This window comes from Phaethon aethereus (genome assembly GCF_964289735.1).
Source record: "Phaethon aethereus genome assembly, chromosome: 11".
Lineage (NCBI taxonomy): Eukaryota > Metazoa > Chordata > Aves > Phaethontiformes > Phaethontidae > Phaethon > Phaethon aethereus.
In genome coordinates, this window is record NC_138587.1 from 20,362,792 (window position 1) to 20,380,089 (window position 17,298).

At 40.4% G+C, this 17,298-nt stretch overlaps 1 protein-coding gene across 1 annotated transcript; it reads left to right on the top strand.

Moving 5' to 3' along the window:
* Window positions 1–2,285: 2,285 nt before the first annotated feature.
* On the top strand, window positions 2,286–16,460 carry LOC309408596 (nucleolar protein 8-like). Its single transcript, XM_082004475.1, has 14 exons — window positions 2,286–2,364; window positions 2,668–2,815; window positions 3,736–3,804; window positions 4,121–6,064; window positions 6,349–6,465; window positions 7,673–7,792; window positions 8,140–8,224; window positions 9,066–9,210; window positions 10,749–10,832; window positions 11,587–11,864; window positions 13,795–13,921; window positions 14,354–14,424; window positions 15,406–15,488; window positions 15,828–16,460. Exons 1-14 carry the CDS (start codon window positions 2,288–2,290, stop codon window positions 15,879–15,881), a joined length of 3,402 nt encoding a protein of 1,133 aa, XP_081860601.1. The 5' UTR covers window positions 2,286–2,287; the 3' UTR covers window positions 15,882–16,460.
* Window positions 16,461–17,298: the final 838 nt, after the last annotated feature.

Here is a 17,298-nt window from a genome sequence, read left to right on the forward strand (position 1 = left end):
GGGCGCTACCACAGCTGCTGCCCGAGCAGGGAGCGCCGGCCGCGACCTCGCTCCCCCCACGCGAAACAACAGAGCTGCTTTTGAAGGGCGCTTCCGGGGGCCGTTCTTCGAGATGGACAGAAAAACAGTTATTTTGCCCCCTATTTCCTTAATTTTGTGCTTACGTCTTGCGGAAAATCCCCCCACTTTTCTTCCTGGTTAGTTACGGCCAAACCTTCCCCGGTCACAAGACCCAACTCGTATGCTCCCATCACATTGGACCGGCCGGAAACAGGAACCTGAAAGAGGCGAGGAAGCGGTCGGAATCCAACGGCCCCAGGAAGCGGAACGCGCGTTTTCCTCCCCCGCCTCCCCCCCCCCCGAGTGAGCGCTAGGAAGGGATGCGAGGGGGAAGATAAATTGAGTGGCGCTAGGAGGCTCGCACGTGAAGGCGGTGAGGGACAGCAGTAGCGTCTCTTCGGCGTGGTGGTTCCCGGAGCTCCGGGGGGTGCCTCGGCCTCTCGGGGGCGGCGGGGGCGGGGGTTGGGGCTGTGGGTGGCTCGCGTGGCGTCCCCGTCCTCTCTCCCCTCCTCTTAGAAAATCCTTGGGAAATGTTATATTGGTAAGAGCCGTTGACATTTGCTGTCGTGCGCCCAGTCATAACCTTGAAAGGCTTAAAAAAAAAAAAACCCCAAACCCAACACCTGCATCCTGGTTGCTTGTGGTAAGGCAGTGGTTACTGGCACTGGACTAGAGCAGTTGCGTGGTGCAAAGCGAAGGAGCATCCTTCCCAAAAGGTTCTTTATGGAGGACTTCTGGTGGGACCATTGGTTCCGTAATTTGGTGTTGTGATTGCATTAATGCCTACAACGTAAGTGTTAGTGAACTGTTACTACCTTCTTTCAGAAAAACGGAGTGTGCATTACAGGCGTGACAGCTTGACTTTGCAACATGGAGAAGAAACAAGTTTCAAAACGCTTATATGTTGGAGGGCTTGGCCATACGGTTTCCAAGGCTGAACTGCAAGAAAGATTTGGCAAGTTTGGGCATGTTTTGGATGCAGAGATTATTACCAGAAAAGACGATCAGGGTAACAGTTTTGCATCATCCTTTAAAAGTGACTTGTTTTTCAATTGGTAGTGTGACATGGAGTTTTTGCTTCAGAGGCTTTATTTTCAGGAAGTAACTTAATTTTCAGTTTTAAAGGAAATGCTGAAATGATACAGCAATTAACTGAATGTTTCTCGTTGAGCAGGGAATCCTGTGAAAACTTTTGCTTACATCAGTGTCAGCATATCTGATGCAGATCTTAGAAAGTGTAAGTACGTTTTTTATTTTAATGTAATTTCTGCTTTTGAGGCAAGTTGCATTACCGGTAATGCACCTAATGTTGTTAAATCAGGATGTGGTCAAGGTAGACCCTGTGTCATTCTGTTGTCATAGTTACGCCATTTTCTTTAAGCTGCAATTTTATGGAAGTTGCTTCAACTGGAGTTTTCAGTAAGTGGGTGTAGGCAGATTAAAAAGATTCCTTCTGACTAAAATAGGTGATGTAGGAATTTGTTCTAACCCTTTTATGAAAAGGTATAAGAAATGTGATTGAAATGCTTTAATCAGGCCAATAAAATGTTAGAAGTGACTTGATGTGAGCGGAAAGCCAGAAGGAGAGTTTATGTAAGGCATCCTTCTGCTAAAGCAATTTTACAAACCCCAGAATAATTGCATTATAAAACTACTCGCAGGGTTAGAAAACCACCTGTGTTATATGGAGCAGCGAAATGGCGGGTGAAGATCCCTATACGCAAAGAGAGGTATTGGTAATATGCCCTTTTAGCTAGGGAGTGCTGCTATTAGGAATAGGAAAGTTGTTTGAGAGCAACTAAAAGCTAACCCAGCCCTTGATACTTAGCTTCCTTAAGTTCCTGGTTCCTCTGGCTTTCAGTACTCCTTAACTATGTTTTTCAAAGTACGCAAGAAGTTAAATAGAGAAGAACCTGTCTGACAGTAGTGTAGAAACTTCAGGGAACGTGTACCTGAATTTTCAGGTTTGTATTTGAACATATCTGAACCATACAGGCTGGAATGACTCTTCTGAAGTTGAAACTTTAATTTTGGATGTAGACCTTCTTGTTTAAGATTTGGGTATTAGACCTTTCATATGCAAACTGAAATCCAGTGAGTAATGAGGTGTAAGATCATGTTAAAGAAACTGTATCATAGAAGGAGGCATAGTTAGGTCTAACGTTTTTTTTGGTTTTTTTTTTTAATGTAGAAAAATACTCATTTCGGGTCTCCTTGTTTTACAGGCATGTCAATTTTAAATAAAACAAAATGGAAAGGAGGGACACTGCAAATTGAGCTGGCCAGAGAAAGCTTTTTGCACAGGTGAAAGTCCATAAACAAGTGGATGTTGTTGCTAAAGTTACCCTTTTCTGTTTATAGGATAGCATTATGGCTGTGCTTTCACCTGTTACAGTCTTCTTCTTTCTAGTTTTCATTGACGTTGGTGGACTGCTGATGCATATTAGATACTGCCACATGTTTTGTGTCCTTATTCCCTTAAAGGTAGCAGCTATGTTAGTTCCTTAAGTAGCGAATTGTTACTGCTCTGTGGCAGAGTGTCACTGCCAGCTATAATTTAGCGCACAGGCAGACCTTGTTTCAAATACGATGCACTTCTTGGTACAGGCTCGCCATGGAGAGAGAGGAAGCAAAGCTGCAGAAAGAAGAGCCACAGAGAACTGACAAAACGTGTCTGTTGGAATCACTGAAAAGGGCTGGAGTTGTAGACTTTCGCATGAAAGCAGTACCAGGTACAGAGGTGCCAGACCATAAGGTATGGTGGGGTAGATATATAGAGAATTCAAACAAAACAACACCCCAAGAATCAGGCACAAGCTTATTACACCTAAATTGATGTCAAATCTCTAAGCTTTATGTAAAGAAGCCTTTATTAAGTGTGACAATCCAACTTGTGAAAAATAGTCTAAAGAAATACCCTATATGTAGACATGTAGAATGCTCTTGTCCTTCTGTGTAACGACTGGAAATAGTCTTGATCGTACTGTCCTCTCTGTCATGTTAAATTAGTAAATGCTTTGTTACTCACTTCTGTTGGGGCTATCTTCCTGGCACCCTTAAAAGCATGTAAAGAGAACGTGTGTCTTATTTTTATACAGCGTATAGCTTTTTGGTGGCTAGGTTGTCAGGATCTATGTGCTTCAGCACATGCAGGGTCTACACACGCTTACAAAAGTAAGACTTAGAATACAATCACTGAACATGCAAATTTAGGCAAGAAAAATTATATTCACTAAGTTTTCAAAATTATTCGCTAAGCACAGAATGTTTTTGGAGGGTGATGGGGGGATTAATTTTTTAGTGGGAAAGGGGAAAAAGGCAAAAATAATAGCGATCCTGTCTGTATAGTTACCACTGTTAATGCATAAACCAGAAGCCTGATATTAAAAATAGTACTTGTAAGGAAATTCAGTTCTTTATTGTCTGTCTCTGTTTGCAGGTTGTAAAAAATTTTGGGGGTGGGTTGGTTGGTTGGTTTTGGTTTATTATTCTTTTGAGAAGGAAGCTGGCTAAGTTGCACAGTACAAATATCTCTCACTTAGTAAACAAAAAAGAATTAGTCTCAGGTGGTTCTTTATTAGTGTTTCTGTTATCAACGAACATGCATCTTGTTTTATTCCGGGGTTACTTCCATTCATTTTTTGTTTGACACTGATTATTTTTCTTTTCTTTTAGAAATGGGTTGTTGGTAAATTTGGCAGAGTCTTGCCTATCCTGCACCTCAGGAGTCAACAACAAAAAAAAATATCCTTTTCCTATTGGTTGGGCATAGGCCCAGTTCCCTTCTTTCTTTTGTTGCATGGGGAAACATTTGCCTAACTGTCTTAATATTGACTAATATGTCATACTTGATTTACTGAATCCCCATAGTAAATCTTGCCATAAGTTTGTGTGATTTGAATAATTGTTTTAGACTGCAAGTCAGTTGCTTAAAGGCTTCTGGTCATAACATTACAAAGGACTCTGTTGTCCTTTCACGCAGAATTTAGCCTGCTTATGAAGACTGGAAGTCTGCTTGCTGAAAGGATCATGTTGGTTTAATTCCTTAACTCAGACTAACGTTGTGAAATACGACCCGTCAAAATATTGCCATAACCTTAGGAAGCTGGAGCCAGACTTGACACATGTAGTTCCTATATCCGAGCTTACTTGGCACTTGGAAGGGAAAGATGATGGCATAAGCAAGAAGCGGCAAGGAGAGTTCCCTGTAACTAAGAATCCGCCTAAAAAACTGAGGCTGCTGGGCAATGAGGCTCTAAATGGAGCAGTAGTTCTCTCTTCTGGGTGCCAGTCACGTTTAAAAAACACAAGCTCATCACAGCTAGATCAAAGATCAAAATCTAAACCCAATGAGAAGTCTACATTGCCTCCATCAAGCAGCCTTGAGAGTAAAATACCAGGGAGAGGTTTATTGTCAGATAAAAGCAATGTTTCTGGAGGTACAGCTCAAAATAATCTGAGTGTTTCCGATAGTGACATTGATTCTGAAGAGGAAATCGGAGCAATGGTAAAGAGAGAGACAGAAATACAGAAAGCTGAAGATGTTGAGACTGAAAGTGACCACTTGGACATTGTTGGGGATAACTTTGAATTAAAATACAGAAGTCACTGGTCCTTAAGCAACCCAGATGCCATGAGGAAAGCTCTGAAAGGAAGTTCCAGAGAGAAAGAGGCTATGAAATGCGATAATGGTTATGATTCAGCAGATACAGATGACATTATTGCTGAAAGTAAAACTACAGATCTAAATAGCAGGAAAACTGCAATTTCAGAAGATTCTAAACAGGTGAAGGTGGGAGATAAAGAAATATTAACTAGCAAAAAATGTGATTTGGTACATGACTTCTCATTGAAAGCTCGCCATTTAAAAGAAGAATACGTTGAAAGAAAAGAGAAAAGGAAAAAATCCAAAATTGCTGCTTTACAGAGTACAGCAGTTAACAGTACAACAAAGACAAGTGATAGTGAAAGCTCTTACTCAGAGCCTGAGAGAGGGGAGTCTGAAATCAGTTCTGATTATGAATCCCTGATGCAAAACTGTTATCGCTTAGACCTTACCTTAGATGACTTAAAAGCGTTAGCTGCTGAAAACACTGGGACACCAGTAGAAGAATCGGATAGTACAGAGCGTTCTAGTCAGCACACTGTTGAAGAAAATCCTAAGGGCAACGTTGTAAATAAAACAAAACTTTCTAATTTTCGTGCTGCAGTTAAACAAAAATGTATCTGTCCTGACGATGTAGTTGCTGCGATTTTAGCAGGGGAGGAGAATGCTGATGAAGAAAGCTCCAAGGGACAAAATAATTTGCATTTGAAATACCGTCCCTTCAGAGGAATGGGGTCCCTTTGTGAACAAGACGTAACGAAGGACAGCACTGGTTTAAAGAAGTCTGTAGGAAGTTTAGGTCTTGAAGCTTGTATTTCTTACTGTGGGGAGGAGTCATCTAAAAGACAGTCTAAGAACCATCCATTGTATTCACTTGAAGTCAGCAGTAAAAAGGGGCAAAATAGGCATTGTGAACAGCACAAGGAATTGTCAGATGCTTCCTCTGTGACAGATGAGAGAGATCAGCCTGTTTCCAGGCCATGTTTACAAGGAAAAAACAAAGATGTGAGTTCTTTGCAAGACGACCAAAATTCAGACCATGGAGACGCTGCTCCTAGTGCTGATCAGAGTGAAGATGAGGGCAGTGACATGGATAGTAATGCTGCAGCGTCACAGAAGCATATTAAACGACAACTGAAAAGCCCAAAGCTGCTTTCAAGAAAATTGAAGAGGGATGTAAACAATAAAAATCCCAAATGTGAAGCTACTCAATGTGAGAATGGGAAGACAAGCCTTTGGGAAAATAAGGAGCTTTGTCTTCATGATACTGCTCCAAAGGAACCTAATACGAAAAAGAAACAGTTGCAGGATAACCAGAGGAGGCTGGCAGCTCTAGAAGAGAGACAGAAAGAGAGAGAATTACAGAAGAAACTCATTCAAGGAGCTCTTTCAACTCTGGTAATTGCACTCACAACTTCTCTCTGAGTAGTATGCAGTAGAAGAGAAAGGGACGTTAACAGCTGTGGTTTAAGATACTTTAAAATTCTGGAATTTCTGATTACATTGCCAGTTTTCTTTCGAGTGTATAGAAAATGATGCATACCTAATTCCTGGCATGTCCCTAGAATTGCAAGAGGAATAGTAGATTCTTCCTTTCATGTCACGGAAATCTCTTTTAGATACTTACGTATGACTCTGCAGGTGTTTGGTATGGTTGACTTGACAGTTTCACTCTCACATAGGATAGCCAGCCAGCAGGCAAGCATAAACACATCATATTCAATTCAGATGTGGAAAGTGAAGCTGAAGAAGATGAGATGTTGCAGAAAGATGCGAATTTGGGAAATGTGCACGAAGAAGTAAGTGTTATTAGACTGTTGTTCATAGCGAAGTGACAGAAAAATGTAGATAAGGTTTGAATTAAAATGAATGATTCTTCTGTTTTTTTGCGAACATGAAACAGGTTTCAGAGAACTTAACCCTGCATCTGATAAAGCTGGAGAACTTGGACAATTTGTAAGGAGATTGAGATTTGTATAAAAGATACTCAGGTTTTGATTAAAAGAAAAAGAATGTTGAAGTTACAGGGCTTATGCATAATTAGTTTTGAAATTTTGCTGCTTTTAGTCAAAGGGAGGAGAGGAGATTTGGCTTGAGTAGTATAGAAGGACTCTTTGCTATCTCCAACACCAGACGAAGGATCTGTATTAGTGCAGTGTTTTGTTTTTACAAGTGATGCGAGGGTCCAAAGAAGTTGTGTGGGACTTCCTCTTTACACCTTGCCTAACTGAGACCTTGTTTAGCAGACTCCTCAGGATTCTACAGCCATACCTTGAGCACAATTAAGTACTTTTTTTCTGGAATAGAACTTCTTGTATCATCACATTTTTTTAGTCACATCTCTGCTAAAGCTTTAAACTATTGGTTTTGCTTTTGCTGTTTTTTTTCTTCAGAGATGTAGTAAGATTGGGACCATTCTTACTTTTCAATTCAAAAACTTTTCTCCCTTTTCCTCACGTTTAGCAATTCTTTTACAAATATATCCTTACCCTGTGTTTAGAATCCCTGCCCTGTATTTTTCCCTTTTCTTTAAAAGAACCTCAGTTTCTGTGGAAAATAGTTTCGAAGCCATGGAGTGCTTACTTCTTGTAATCACTGATTTTTATCAACTGATTTAAACTGTGTCCTGGAGTTTATACCATAAATGAGGCTTGTTCAGGAAAGGTATAATTAGACATTGATGTTTTTAAATTGATCTCCCTTGACCTAATCAGAAAGTTGGATTTTTTTTATACCTAACTCTTTCATATTGTAAAACTGAAGTTACCCTTTACATGAATATTTTGTCTATGTTGAAATTTAATAGTCATAACTGTAAAAGAGAATTGTACAAGGTGTGTATACAGTACAAGATTTGAAGGCCGTGGATCAATAAGTGAGCTGGTTATTCTAGAAATCCACTTTTTCAGATAAGCTGGAAAGCACATGAACAAAGCTGATACTGATTTATTCTCTCGAGCTTGCGTACACGGCTGCTCTTCTGTATTTTCTTTTTGTTTAACAAAGGATGAATCTGCTCCTAAAACTCTGGGCAAACTCTTTGAAAGCAGCGAGGATGAGCAGGATGATACAGACGATGAGAGATTCACAATTAAGCCCCAGTTTGAAGGCAAAGCTGGTGAAAAAGTGAGTGAACCCATCACTGTAATTTAGTTTTCTTCTATGTTTCCATGATGCCACTTCAGAAGAACATAACACGTAGGTTTGCATACTTGTGGAATATGATTTTGACAAACTTGCAATAGAATTCTTTTAAATAGTGGAAACAGTAGCCACGGAGGAAATGGTGTGTGTTGGGGAATGGGAGGAGTTTCTCTGATGTTGTCGTCTTTGAATACAAAGAAATTTCTGGAAAAGGCATCAAGAGCTAAAGGTTATGAGTACGGTGCCATAATTATAGTAAAAAAAACAGTTACTCAGTGTTGATGATTTTCTTCTCCAGTGCTTAATAGGATCTATTTCATTTTGTTTAGCTCTTGAAATTGCAATCACGATTTGGCACAGATGAAAGATTTCGCATGGATGCTCGGTTCCTTGAAAGTGACAGTGAAGAAGAAGGTAAACCTGCTCATAATTCCTGGGTAATGATACTAATAGAGCTATATCATGGAGCCTTAATTTGGTATGCTTGAAGCAACTTACGGGCTGCTTCTGCTTCTTTGGTGATTCCTTAAAGAAAAGAACCCAGCTCTGCTGTGGCTGAACATAGCATATATTGGTAGCTGTGTTTTTCTTAAATGTGATTGTTGCAAAAGCATTTTTAATAGCTGAATGAGACATACTTGGCTGATAAGTCGGTATTTGAAGGTATTTTTTAATACAGGATGATACCAGAATGCGTTTATCCGTGTTTCTCACAGGATAAATGGTGACTTGTTAAAATAAACTTTTTGACCGTTACATTCATTTACCACTGTTTGTTTTGTGGTCATCCTGCAGTCCACAGCTGATTTGTCAGCCTTTGAAAGATTTTTAAATTGTTTTTTTAAACAGCATTTCTTTCCCGCCCCTGCCAAAACCAAAATTGTTAACCTGGTTTTCAAGATTCAGAATTTGTTTCTGAAACTTAAATTCTTGCCTAGTTCTGCTACTCTCTTCATTGCTTTAATGTGATCTTCTGTACAGCATCTATCAGTGGCAGAGTAATTGCAGAGTTATGTGATCTAAGCAGGGAACAGGTTAAATAACTGATTGGATTTTCACATGAAGTAGATGCCCGTGACATTTCTAATCAAAGATTGTCTACAGTGAAAACCTTTGAGTAGCTTTAAAATAAAGGAACTGACATGTTGATACATGTGAGCTTTTCTGGCACTATAGTAATGTTATACATAAAATATTACAGGCTTACTGAGGTCATAGTGGCGGGGGAAAAATAATGTATATATTTTTCTCTTAGCAGAGACAAACACCTTGAAGGCAGATGAGGAAGAAGAGCTTGCTGCGGAGAAGAAGAAAAATCTGCAAATACTGGAAAGCCTCTTGAATATCAACCTGGTACACCCCAAGCCAACCAAAACAGCCACAAGCGCTAAGAAATTCAAGTATGAATCATCTGTTACCAGAAAAAAAGGAATTTTAGGAAGGTTTAACTTTTGCTGAAGATTCACAACTAAAATTTCTGCCTAGCTGACCGAGACAAGTCCTTCTCTGTTGTGTGCATTTGAAGTCGGTCTTTAATGCAGTTTCCCAACTTGAGTGTCCCAATAGATTATACAGCTGGTAATTACCATTATTTTAGGGGAAAAAAATTATTGTATGCCTGCCTGAGTTTCTTCCAGTAGATTCTGAATGATTGGATTGTTGGTTATGAAAATTAATATTTTAATAATTCCTTGCCTACGTAAGATATATTTCTGTTCCCTGTGGAGACAAACTTAAGGTGGCTAAACAAAGAACATGTGAGTTGGGCAGTAGGTCAGTAAGTTGGACTCGTAACTTCCATAGCCGTTAATAAGGTGGTTGTTTTCTCTGGCCTACAGGTGATTAGCATCAAACTTCTTTTGCAGTGGAGAATTTTTACTTTTTTTCATTTACCTGTATTTCTGCTTTAGAGAAATGTCTTCATGAGATGAGGAATTTGTTACATGTTGCTGTTGGGCATGCTCTCAGCTTTGTTCGAGGACGGTGAGAGAGGTTTGGAAATGTACTGTTGGAAGTACAGTGACATTTAACTATGCGCTTTAACAGAAATTGGTCTGTGGACTGAGTTGGTGGAAGTTCGTAGCGTTAAGGGTAATGCAGTAGTGTGCGATTAGTAAATTTTTACTGACAGTCACTGTTGGAATTGCATCAACTGACTGCTAAATACCATTGTGACTGCTGCACAATCATGTTTAATTCTATGACTGCTGTACAAATTTTCATGTATTTTCTAAAGACTAAGCAGAGGGGGAAATAATCTGTGCGACCCCAGAGATCATCTAGGAAGGTTTTGCGAATGGCAGCGTTCTCTAATACCCAGTTAGTGTAGAGTATGTAACCATTTAAAAGCAGTTAATTTATGCTGTAAGCTTTAATTTAGGGAGGGGAGGGGAAAGAAGCGATTACGTTCTTGCATTGCCATAAGGGCTTTGCTACGCTAGTATTGGGGACAGTCTAAACCCTAGACTGCTCTAGCTGAAAGTCCCCAAAGTGTTTAGATCTTGAAAGGTGGGCGTAATGGGGTGGTTTTTTGTTTGGTTTTCTTGGTTTTTTGGGCTCTTTTTTTCCTTGGACTATTCCAATTTATGCAATGTTTGGTACTAGAAGGAATATGGCAGTGTATAGCTATATTGATAGAGCTCCTCAAAAGATGCACAGGTGCAGGTATAAACTTACTCCATAACACACACAACTTGAGGTCTATGTTTTATATGAAATGCAACAATTTGAATTAAAGCCACTTCTGTTTATAACTTTTCGTGATCAGGACACTGGCTAGCAGGCACTTTCTAAATGCCAGTTAGGTTTTGGGTTGATCTGGAGCTTTTTTGGTAAAGAAGTCAGTGTGAATTTGAATCTGACTGTAAAGGTTTAGGGTAGCTTTCAGCTGAACATTTAGCATGTCTCATGGTTTTCCTTTTCTGTTCTGTTTTTGTAGAGATATTAATGCCCTCCGCTATGATCCCACAAGACAGGACCATGCGGTTTTTGAAAGGAGACCAAGTGCTACAGAGAAAGAGAGGTAATATTACAGCTTGGTAACTATAATTGTGACGTTTCTTCCTGTGGAAAGATGGCTATAGCAGAAGACTGAGCTTGAAACTGTGCAGACTGCCCTGTTTTTTCTTTAGTTCTCTCTGTTATTGCTAAAATCAAGATATTATAAGAAATGTGACCGTGAAAAACACCATGTAATGTCATCTTTTCATTATAGTCCATCTACTCTCAGCATGCCATTTTTTGTCTGTCTTTCTCACCTTCAGGCTAGCCCTTTGCTTCAGGTCATAGACTTCAAGATTTGCAAATCTGTGATGAAAAACATATATTAGCTCTTAACAATTTCTTTTGCCAGAAAAGAAATCTCTCCTAAATATCGTAATTTATATGCTATCACATATTAAAGGAAAAGTCAGGGTGTGGTTAATTATAAAGTAGGCTTGTTCCTGCCTTTGGAGTCAGACCTCAGATGTTGTTCCCACTGCTTACCCTCAAAGGGTGTGTAAATTGCAGAAGGTGAAAAGAAACGGGTCCAAAGTCTAAACCAAAATGATAGTCATGCTGCCCTATAAACCCGTTTCTGGCAATAGGAAACATCCTGTTGCCAGAACCTGGAATTGCTAAGGAAAAAAAACACCACCCAAACCTTACAAGTGAACTACTCATTAATGTGCTTAGATAACTTTGGGTGGATTTTACTAACAAGGTTGCTTCTTAGGGAACCTTTCTTTTAAAAAATGTATGTGCTGTGTTACTATCCTTTAACAATCTCATTTCAGTAAAGCTAAAAGGAAGAAGAGGAGGGAGGAGAGCGAGAAACTGCCTGAAGTGTCTAAAGAAATGTATTACGATATTGCTGTTGATTTAAAAGCGTTGTTTGGATCTTCAAAGAGCAAGTCAGAAAAAAATGAAGAAATACCCTGGGACAAAGACAATGCAGAGGACTCTACCCCACCTGACGATTTGGGACCTAACGTTGGGAGTAACACAGCTCAGGAGTCTAGTGGTTTCACATTTTCCTTCTTTGGAGACATGGAGGAGTCAGGCATAAAAGAAGGTAACAGCACAACACATGTAATAGTACAATTTCTACTAGGAGCGGCTTATGTCAGGCACTGGTGACTAATATAGCGTGTAGAAATTCAGAATCCAGAGGATTTTCAGAGGCAAAAGTCAGTAATTATGCAAAATCATTACGATCTTCTCTTGCACTTGCTAAGATTGTTGTAGTTTAATCACAGCTAATTCATGCTTGCATCCCAGGATTTTTGAAAGGGATGTTTTGAGAAGGAACTATTATTTAAATTTTTTTTGAACGGTGATGGAAAAACTTGCTGTCATCCGCTGAATTTCTCAAATAGACAGGGAAAAAGATGATACGCAAGTCAAATCAGGTTTCGTATAAACCAACAAGATGTTAAATAAAATGTGTTAATTAAGGTAGTATTATGCGCAAAAGAAAATCTGAGAGTTGACCCCAAGATCCAAGAACACTTTGTTATGTACTTAATTTTATTATTGTACCTTTGGAAAATTGAAACGGGATGACATGTGATTATTGGGGGTGTCCTAACCTAAGACAAAATCAAACGTTATGAAATCAAGATTAAAAAAACTGAAATCAAGTCACTTTAGTAATGTAGGAAATAATAGAAACTGTATGAAGTGAACTGAAATGCAAAAAAAAAAACCCCCAACCAACAAACCCCCACATTTCTGCTGACTTCAGAAAGTATTCAGTGATTTCTGAATGCGGTAATACAGGTTTCAGAATATGTAGGAGATGACTAGAACAAAATGGAAAATAACTGAGTGGAGATGCAGTTCAGAGGTCACAAAGTTCTTAGCACGGAGAACCATGCTTGAGCACTGAGAGTTATATTTGCTTATTCATAATATTCATAATAAAATATTATAAATAAATATTGGTTTATATTGCATAAGAAGCCTGTTTGGTGGCAACAGGGCCACTGTGCTAGCTGCTGTATTGGCACAAACAAATAAGAAAAGTCTCTCCATTGCACATACCTCTGTTGATTTTTGTGATTTTACTTGCTGCTGTTGTTTTTGTTTAGCCTGACTTCAGATCATGTGTGTCATGTGGAATCCATGAAAGGGGGAACATGTGGATACTCCTCTCTCTCTCTTTTTTTTTTTTTTTTTTGATCGTAAACTATGGATGTTTTCTGGACAATTTAAACTTGCAAACGCTCACTTTTTCCAAAGTAGGATTTTCCGATCTTTCTCGTGCGTAAAATACTGTTTGTGTTTGGTAGTCTAGTTACTGTTGGGCTTGGAAACTGTTTTATGTTGCCAGAGAGAGGCAGTACAGGAGCCATCTTCTCTGTTCTGCTGGTCATCCAAACAAGTCCTGTGCTTATGCACTAGAAGAAAAGGGTGCCATGGGTTCGTAACCGCAGTCCTTTTGGCGAGGTGAAGTAGTAGGGGCTCAGGCAAGTGTTTAAGTGACCGTGGGCTTCTGGCAACTGCCTGTGTATGCTATAGGCAGGAATACATACATGAAAATAACGTAGCTTAAACACACAGAAAGAATGAGCTAAGGCATTCTGAGTTTCTTTGCAAAGGAACTTGAGATAGTTCGCAGTGAAAGAAAGCTTTTATTACAACTTCTGCAAGCTAAAAATATGAATAGGCACAATTACTCCCAACTCACTTGATAAGGATTGTTAGGTTGGAGTGACTCGATAGAACCCTGGACCCTAACACCAAGCTTCAGAAGGACTCCTGCACTTTTTCCCTATGCTGTGATGATACCAGTTGTGAATTTTGAGGGTGAATTTGTGACATACGAGAAAGCAAACGATATTCATACCTGCTCAGAGGACGATAGAAAACCTGGAAGGGGAGGTTTCTGTCCTCCTTAAATCTCTCTTTTCCAATTTAAGTATTTCACTCTGAAGTAGAAATTTTTACTGGCAAGTAGGGGCATAGGCTGATTTATTTTTTTAATTGTGATATTATTGCAGAGCCGTACATAATTGAAACAATAAAACCTGTAAAAGGCACATGGCAAGAAGATCCACGTTTCCAAGACAGCAGTTCTGAGGGTGATGATGAACCAGAGGCATCAGAAAGGGAAAGGGACGAAGAAATGCAAGTTATATTTGTATTTGTTGTCTACTTGGCTGTAGTAGTTTGATGCTATGCAAATATTAATAGCAGCACTGAGGTCACGGGAAACCAAAATCTTCATTCCACATCTCTGGACAATGGAAGTTCTCTTAGGAAACCATTCCTTGCTGCACAGAATGTAATATTAAAAAAAAATCCCAATACCACACTTGAAGTTGAATATAAAAGCGGAGTTTCTAGTTCAATGCATGACAACTTAACTGGCTTTGGCCAAAAGCCAAATACGTACTAAATTTTCTTAAGAAATGTTTTTTTATATAAGGCTATATTTGGTTACTATGGGGTAATGTTCTTCAATGCATACTACTTCTCTGAAGCATTACAGCTTTAACTTGTGTTAATGGAATTTGACAGTAACTTTTATGATGCTAAAATGCCTTTGTGTTTGTCTAGGTTTTTCTCTTTACCACAGACAGAAAGTACTAGATTTTTCTTTTTCTCCAAAGATGATGAACGACTAAGAGGTATAATGGAACTTATTTCACCCCCTTTTTTCTTTTTTTTTTTTCAAACTCTTACTGAAATTCAATGAGCAAAAAATAGTGCCTAGTTATTAATGTTTTGTAGTTAAAACACAGAGGAGATGTTTAAGAAAAAAACAGCTACCTTGCTTTTCCTGTTTTCAGATGATTGCGTAATATGTGGCTGGTCTTTTAGGGCTTACAGAAAAAAAAAAATCACATGACAAGTTATCTAGACAGTTTGGATCCTTTCAAGCATATATATGATCTGTAACTTTTTTCTGTGTTTCTGGTGTTATTGTTACAAATATTGAATATTCGTATCTGCCACATATGCCCACATGGTTCTGGATCCTAAGTAATGTGGGGCTTTTTCTTGTGAATATAATGAATTTCATAGATAAAAACAAGCAAACAAAACAACATAAAACCAAACATAGAACCCCTGTGCAAAAAAAAACCCCAAAACCAACACACACAAAAACCAGACAAACAACCCACAGGCCACCAAAACAATTGCAGTTAATATTTATATTCAGGATGGCCTTAAATAATGTTTGTGTCCTGAGACATGTTAGATAACACTTATTAAATGTCTGTGTAGAAGTTACTGTATTAATACAGTTACTGTAATCTTCCAGCCTGTCTGATTTACAGACCCTGTTAAAATTGAGCTCTGAATCCTTAAATTTTCTTGGGAGACATGGGATAACGGTGCTCAGCTTTTAATGAAACAGCTGCTGTTTCACTGCAATTTATATTTCAGCATATTAAGAAAAACTGCTTGCTGCCGCCTTTCATTTTTCTTAGTACTCAAGGCTGTAATACATAATATTTCTGTTTGAGCCACCCGTGTTGTGGGGGCAAGAGAGGAAGAGGAAGATTAGGCCTTCTGTCTTTATTGCTGTGTTGCTTGTGAGATTTACAAGCAGCAGCGTATTCAGAAGTGTTTAATCATATTAATTTGTTCTTTGTTTTGTGCAGAGGGCCCTAAATTATTTTGTAGATCAGTAGACCTCGGTGAAGAAAGAGATGGTTGGGAAGACAGACGTAGATTATTGCTTGAGGTGAGTATTTTAATATCTGTTACTTGGTAGCTGTGGCTGAAAGCTCAGCATAAGGAGGGAACACAGCTGCTTATTTGCTTAATTTGCAATAAAAAGTAATTTGGGACGTTTAGGAGGGCTTGAAACTAAATATTTTTAGTGCAGAAGTGTATATAACATTGTGTTGTGATGTCCAGTCAGGTGAATTACTGAAACTCTGTATTGTACAGGATGGAGTTTACTTGACTGCATGTAAAAAAAAAAAAAAAAAAAAAAAAAAAACAAAAAAAAAAAAACGTTTGAGACAAACAGGTGAATTTACATTTGAATACATCATAAGAGGTTTCTAAATATTTTCAGGAATGTCGGAAGAAGCATAAGGATGCAAGAAGGAAAGTGAAAGCAAAACAATAAATCTTTCTTATCTTAATGGTCCCCACCATGTCCTGTTTCTTCTCTGAAGAAGTTGCAGAAACATGTTACTTGCAAAATTGTGATCTTTCAAAGATGTAATGAGAAATAATGTTGGAAAAGACTGTTAAATTTGCTTATAGTTGGGTCCATGTTTATTGTGTCAACTCAGTGTCTCTACCAAGGTTTGGTACTTTGGGCCCAAAAGGCCTCCAGCCAGCCCAGACGCCACCACAGGAGCAGCCATGCGCTGTCCCTTTACTGAAAGGGTTTCATTCATGATTGAGCGATGATCAAACAGTAATTAATTGATGATCGACTGAAAAGCAAACGGTAACCAAATGGTGAATAAGCAATGATTGAAGGGTAATTAGAGTCACAGAATCATTTAGGTTGGAAAGAGACCCTTAAGATCATCGAATCCAACCACTGACCTAGCACGGCCAAGTCCACCACTAAACCGTGTCCCTAAGCACCACGTCTACACGTCTTTTAAATACTTCCAGGGACGGTGACCCAAGCACGTCCCTGGGCAGCCCGTTCCAGTGCTTGACCACCCTCGGTCCACCGATCCAGCCTGCCCAGTTCCCTCTGTAGAGCCCTCTGACCCTCAAACAGACCAATGCTCCCACCCACCGCCTCCAAAGCTGCCCCACAGCCACTTGCAGTTTCCTACCCCACCCAGGACAGGCTCTCGCAGACTCGGAAAGGCAGTTTATTGCCATGGAAAAAGGCCATTCCCGCCGTGACTCCCCAGCTTGCGCTTCCGCCGCTTTTTGTTCTGGAGGCAGCGCATCACCAAAGCATTAAGGAGATCAGGAGAAAGATGTTGGGCCGCCTGCGGTATTCAGGTGCTGTCCTGAGGTCCTGTGCTGTGACCCGGCCACCCGCCGCGTCTTAGCAGATGGGATGCGCGAGTCCAGGCCAAGCTCAAAGGTCGCTTCTGTCCCCTGTAGCGGGGAGCCCAGAACCGGAGGCAGCGCTGCAGGTGCAGCCGTAGCGGTGCGGCGCGGAGAGGACCTAGCGCCTTCCCCGACCTGCTGGCAGCGCTCCCGGTGCTGGGGGCAGGAGCAGAGACGTCCCATGGCTGGGGCTGGAGCCCTGGAGTGGCAAAGCCCTGAAGAGCACCTTTCGGCCACCCCTGCCAGTCTCGACGGCTGCCTCGGGGTACATGGCATTTGCCTCTGCACTTGCTGCAGGAGCAGCCGCCCCGCTTACGTGGGCGCCGAGGGCTCGGCCCCCCACCTCGGCACTTCACAGCCACCCCTGTGAGGCGGGGGCTGTGCCAGAGCGGGCGGCAGGAGGGCGAGGGCGTCAGCGTCCCTGCCCATCCCCGGGGCGCACGCAGGCCCCTGGCGCTGCTGTCACAGAGGCCACTGTGACCCGCGGGGCCAAGCCCACAAAAGGGAGCGCTGGGCTC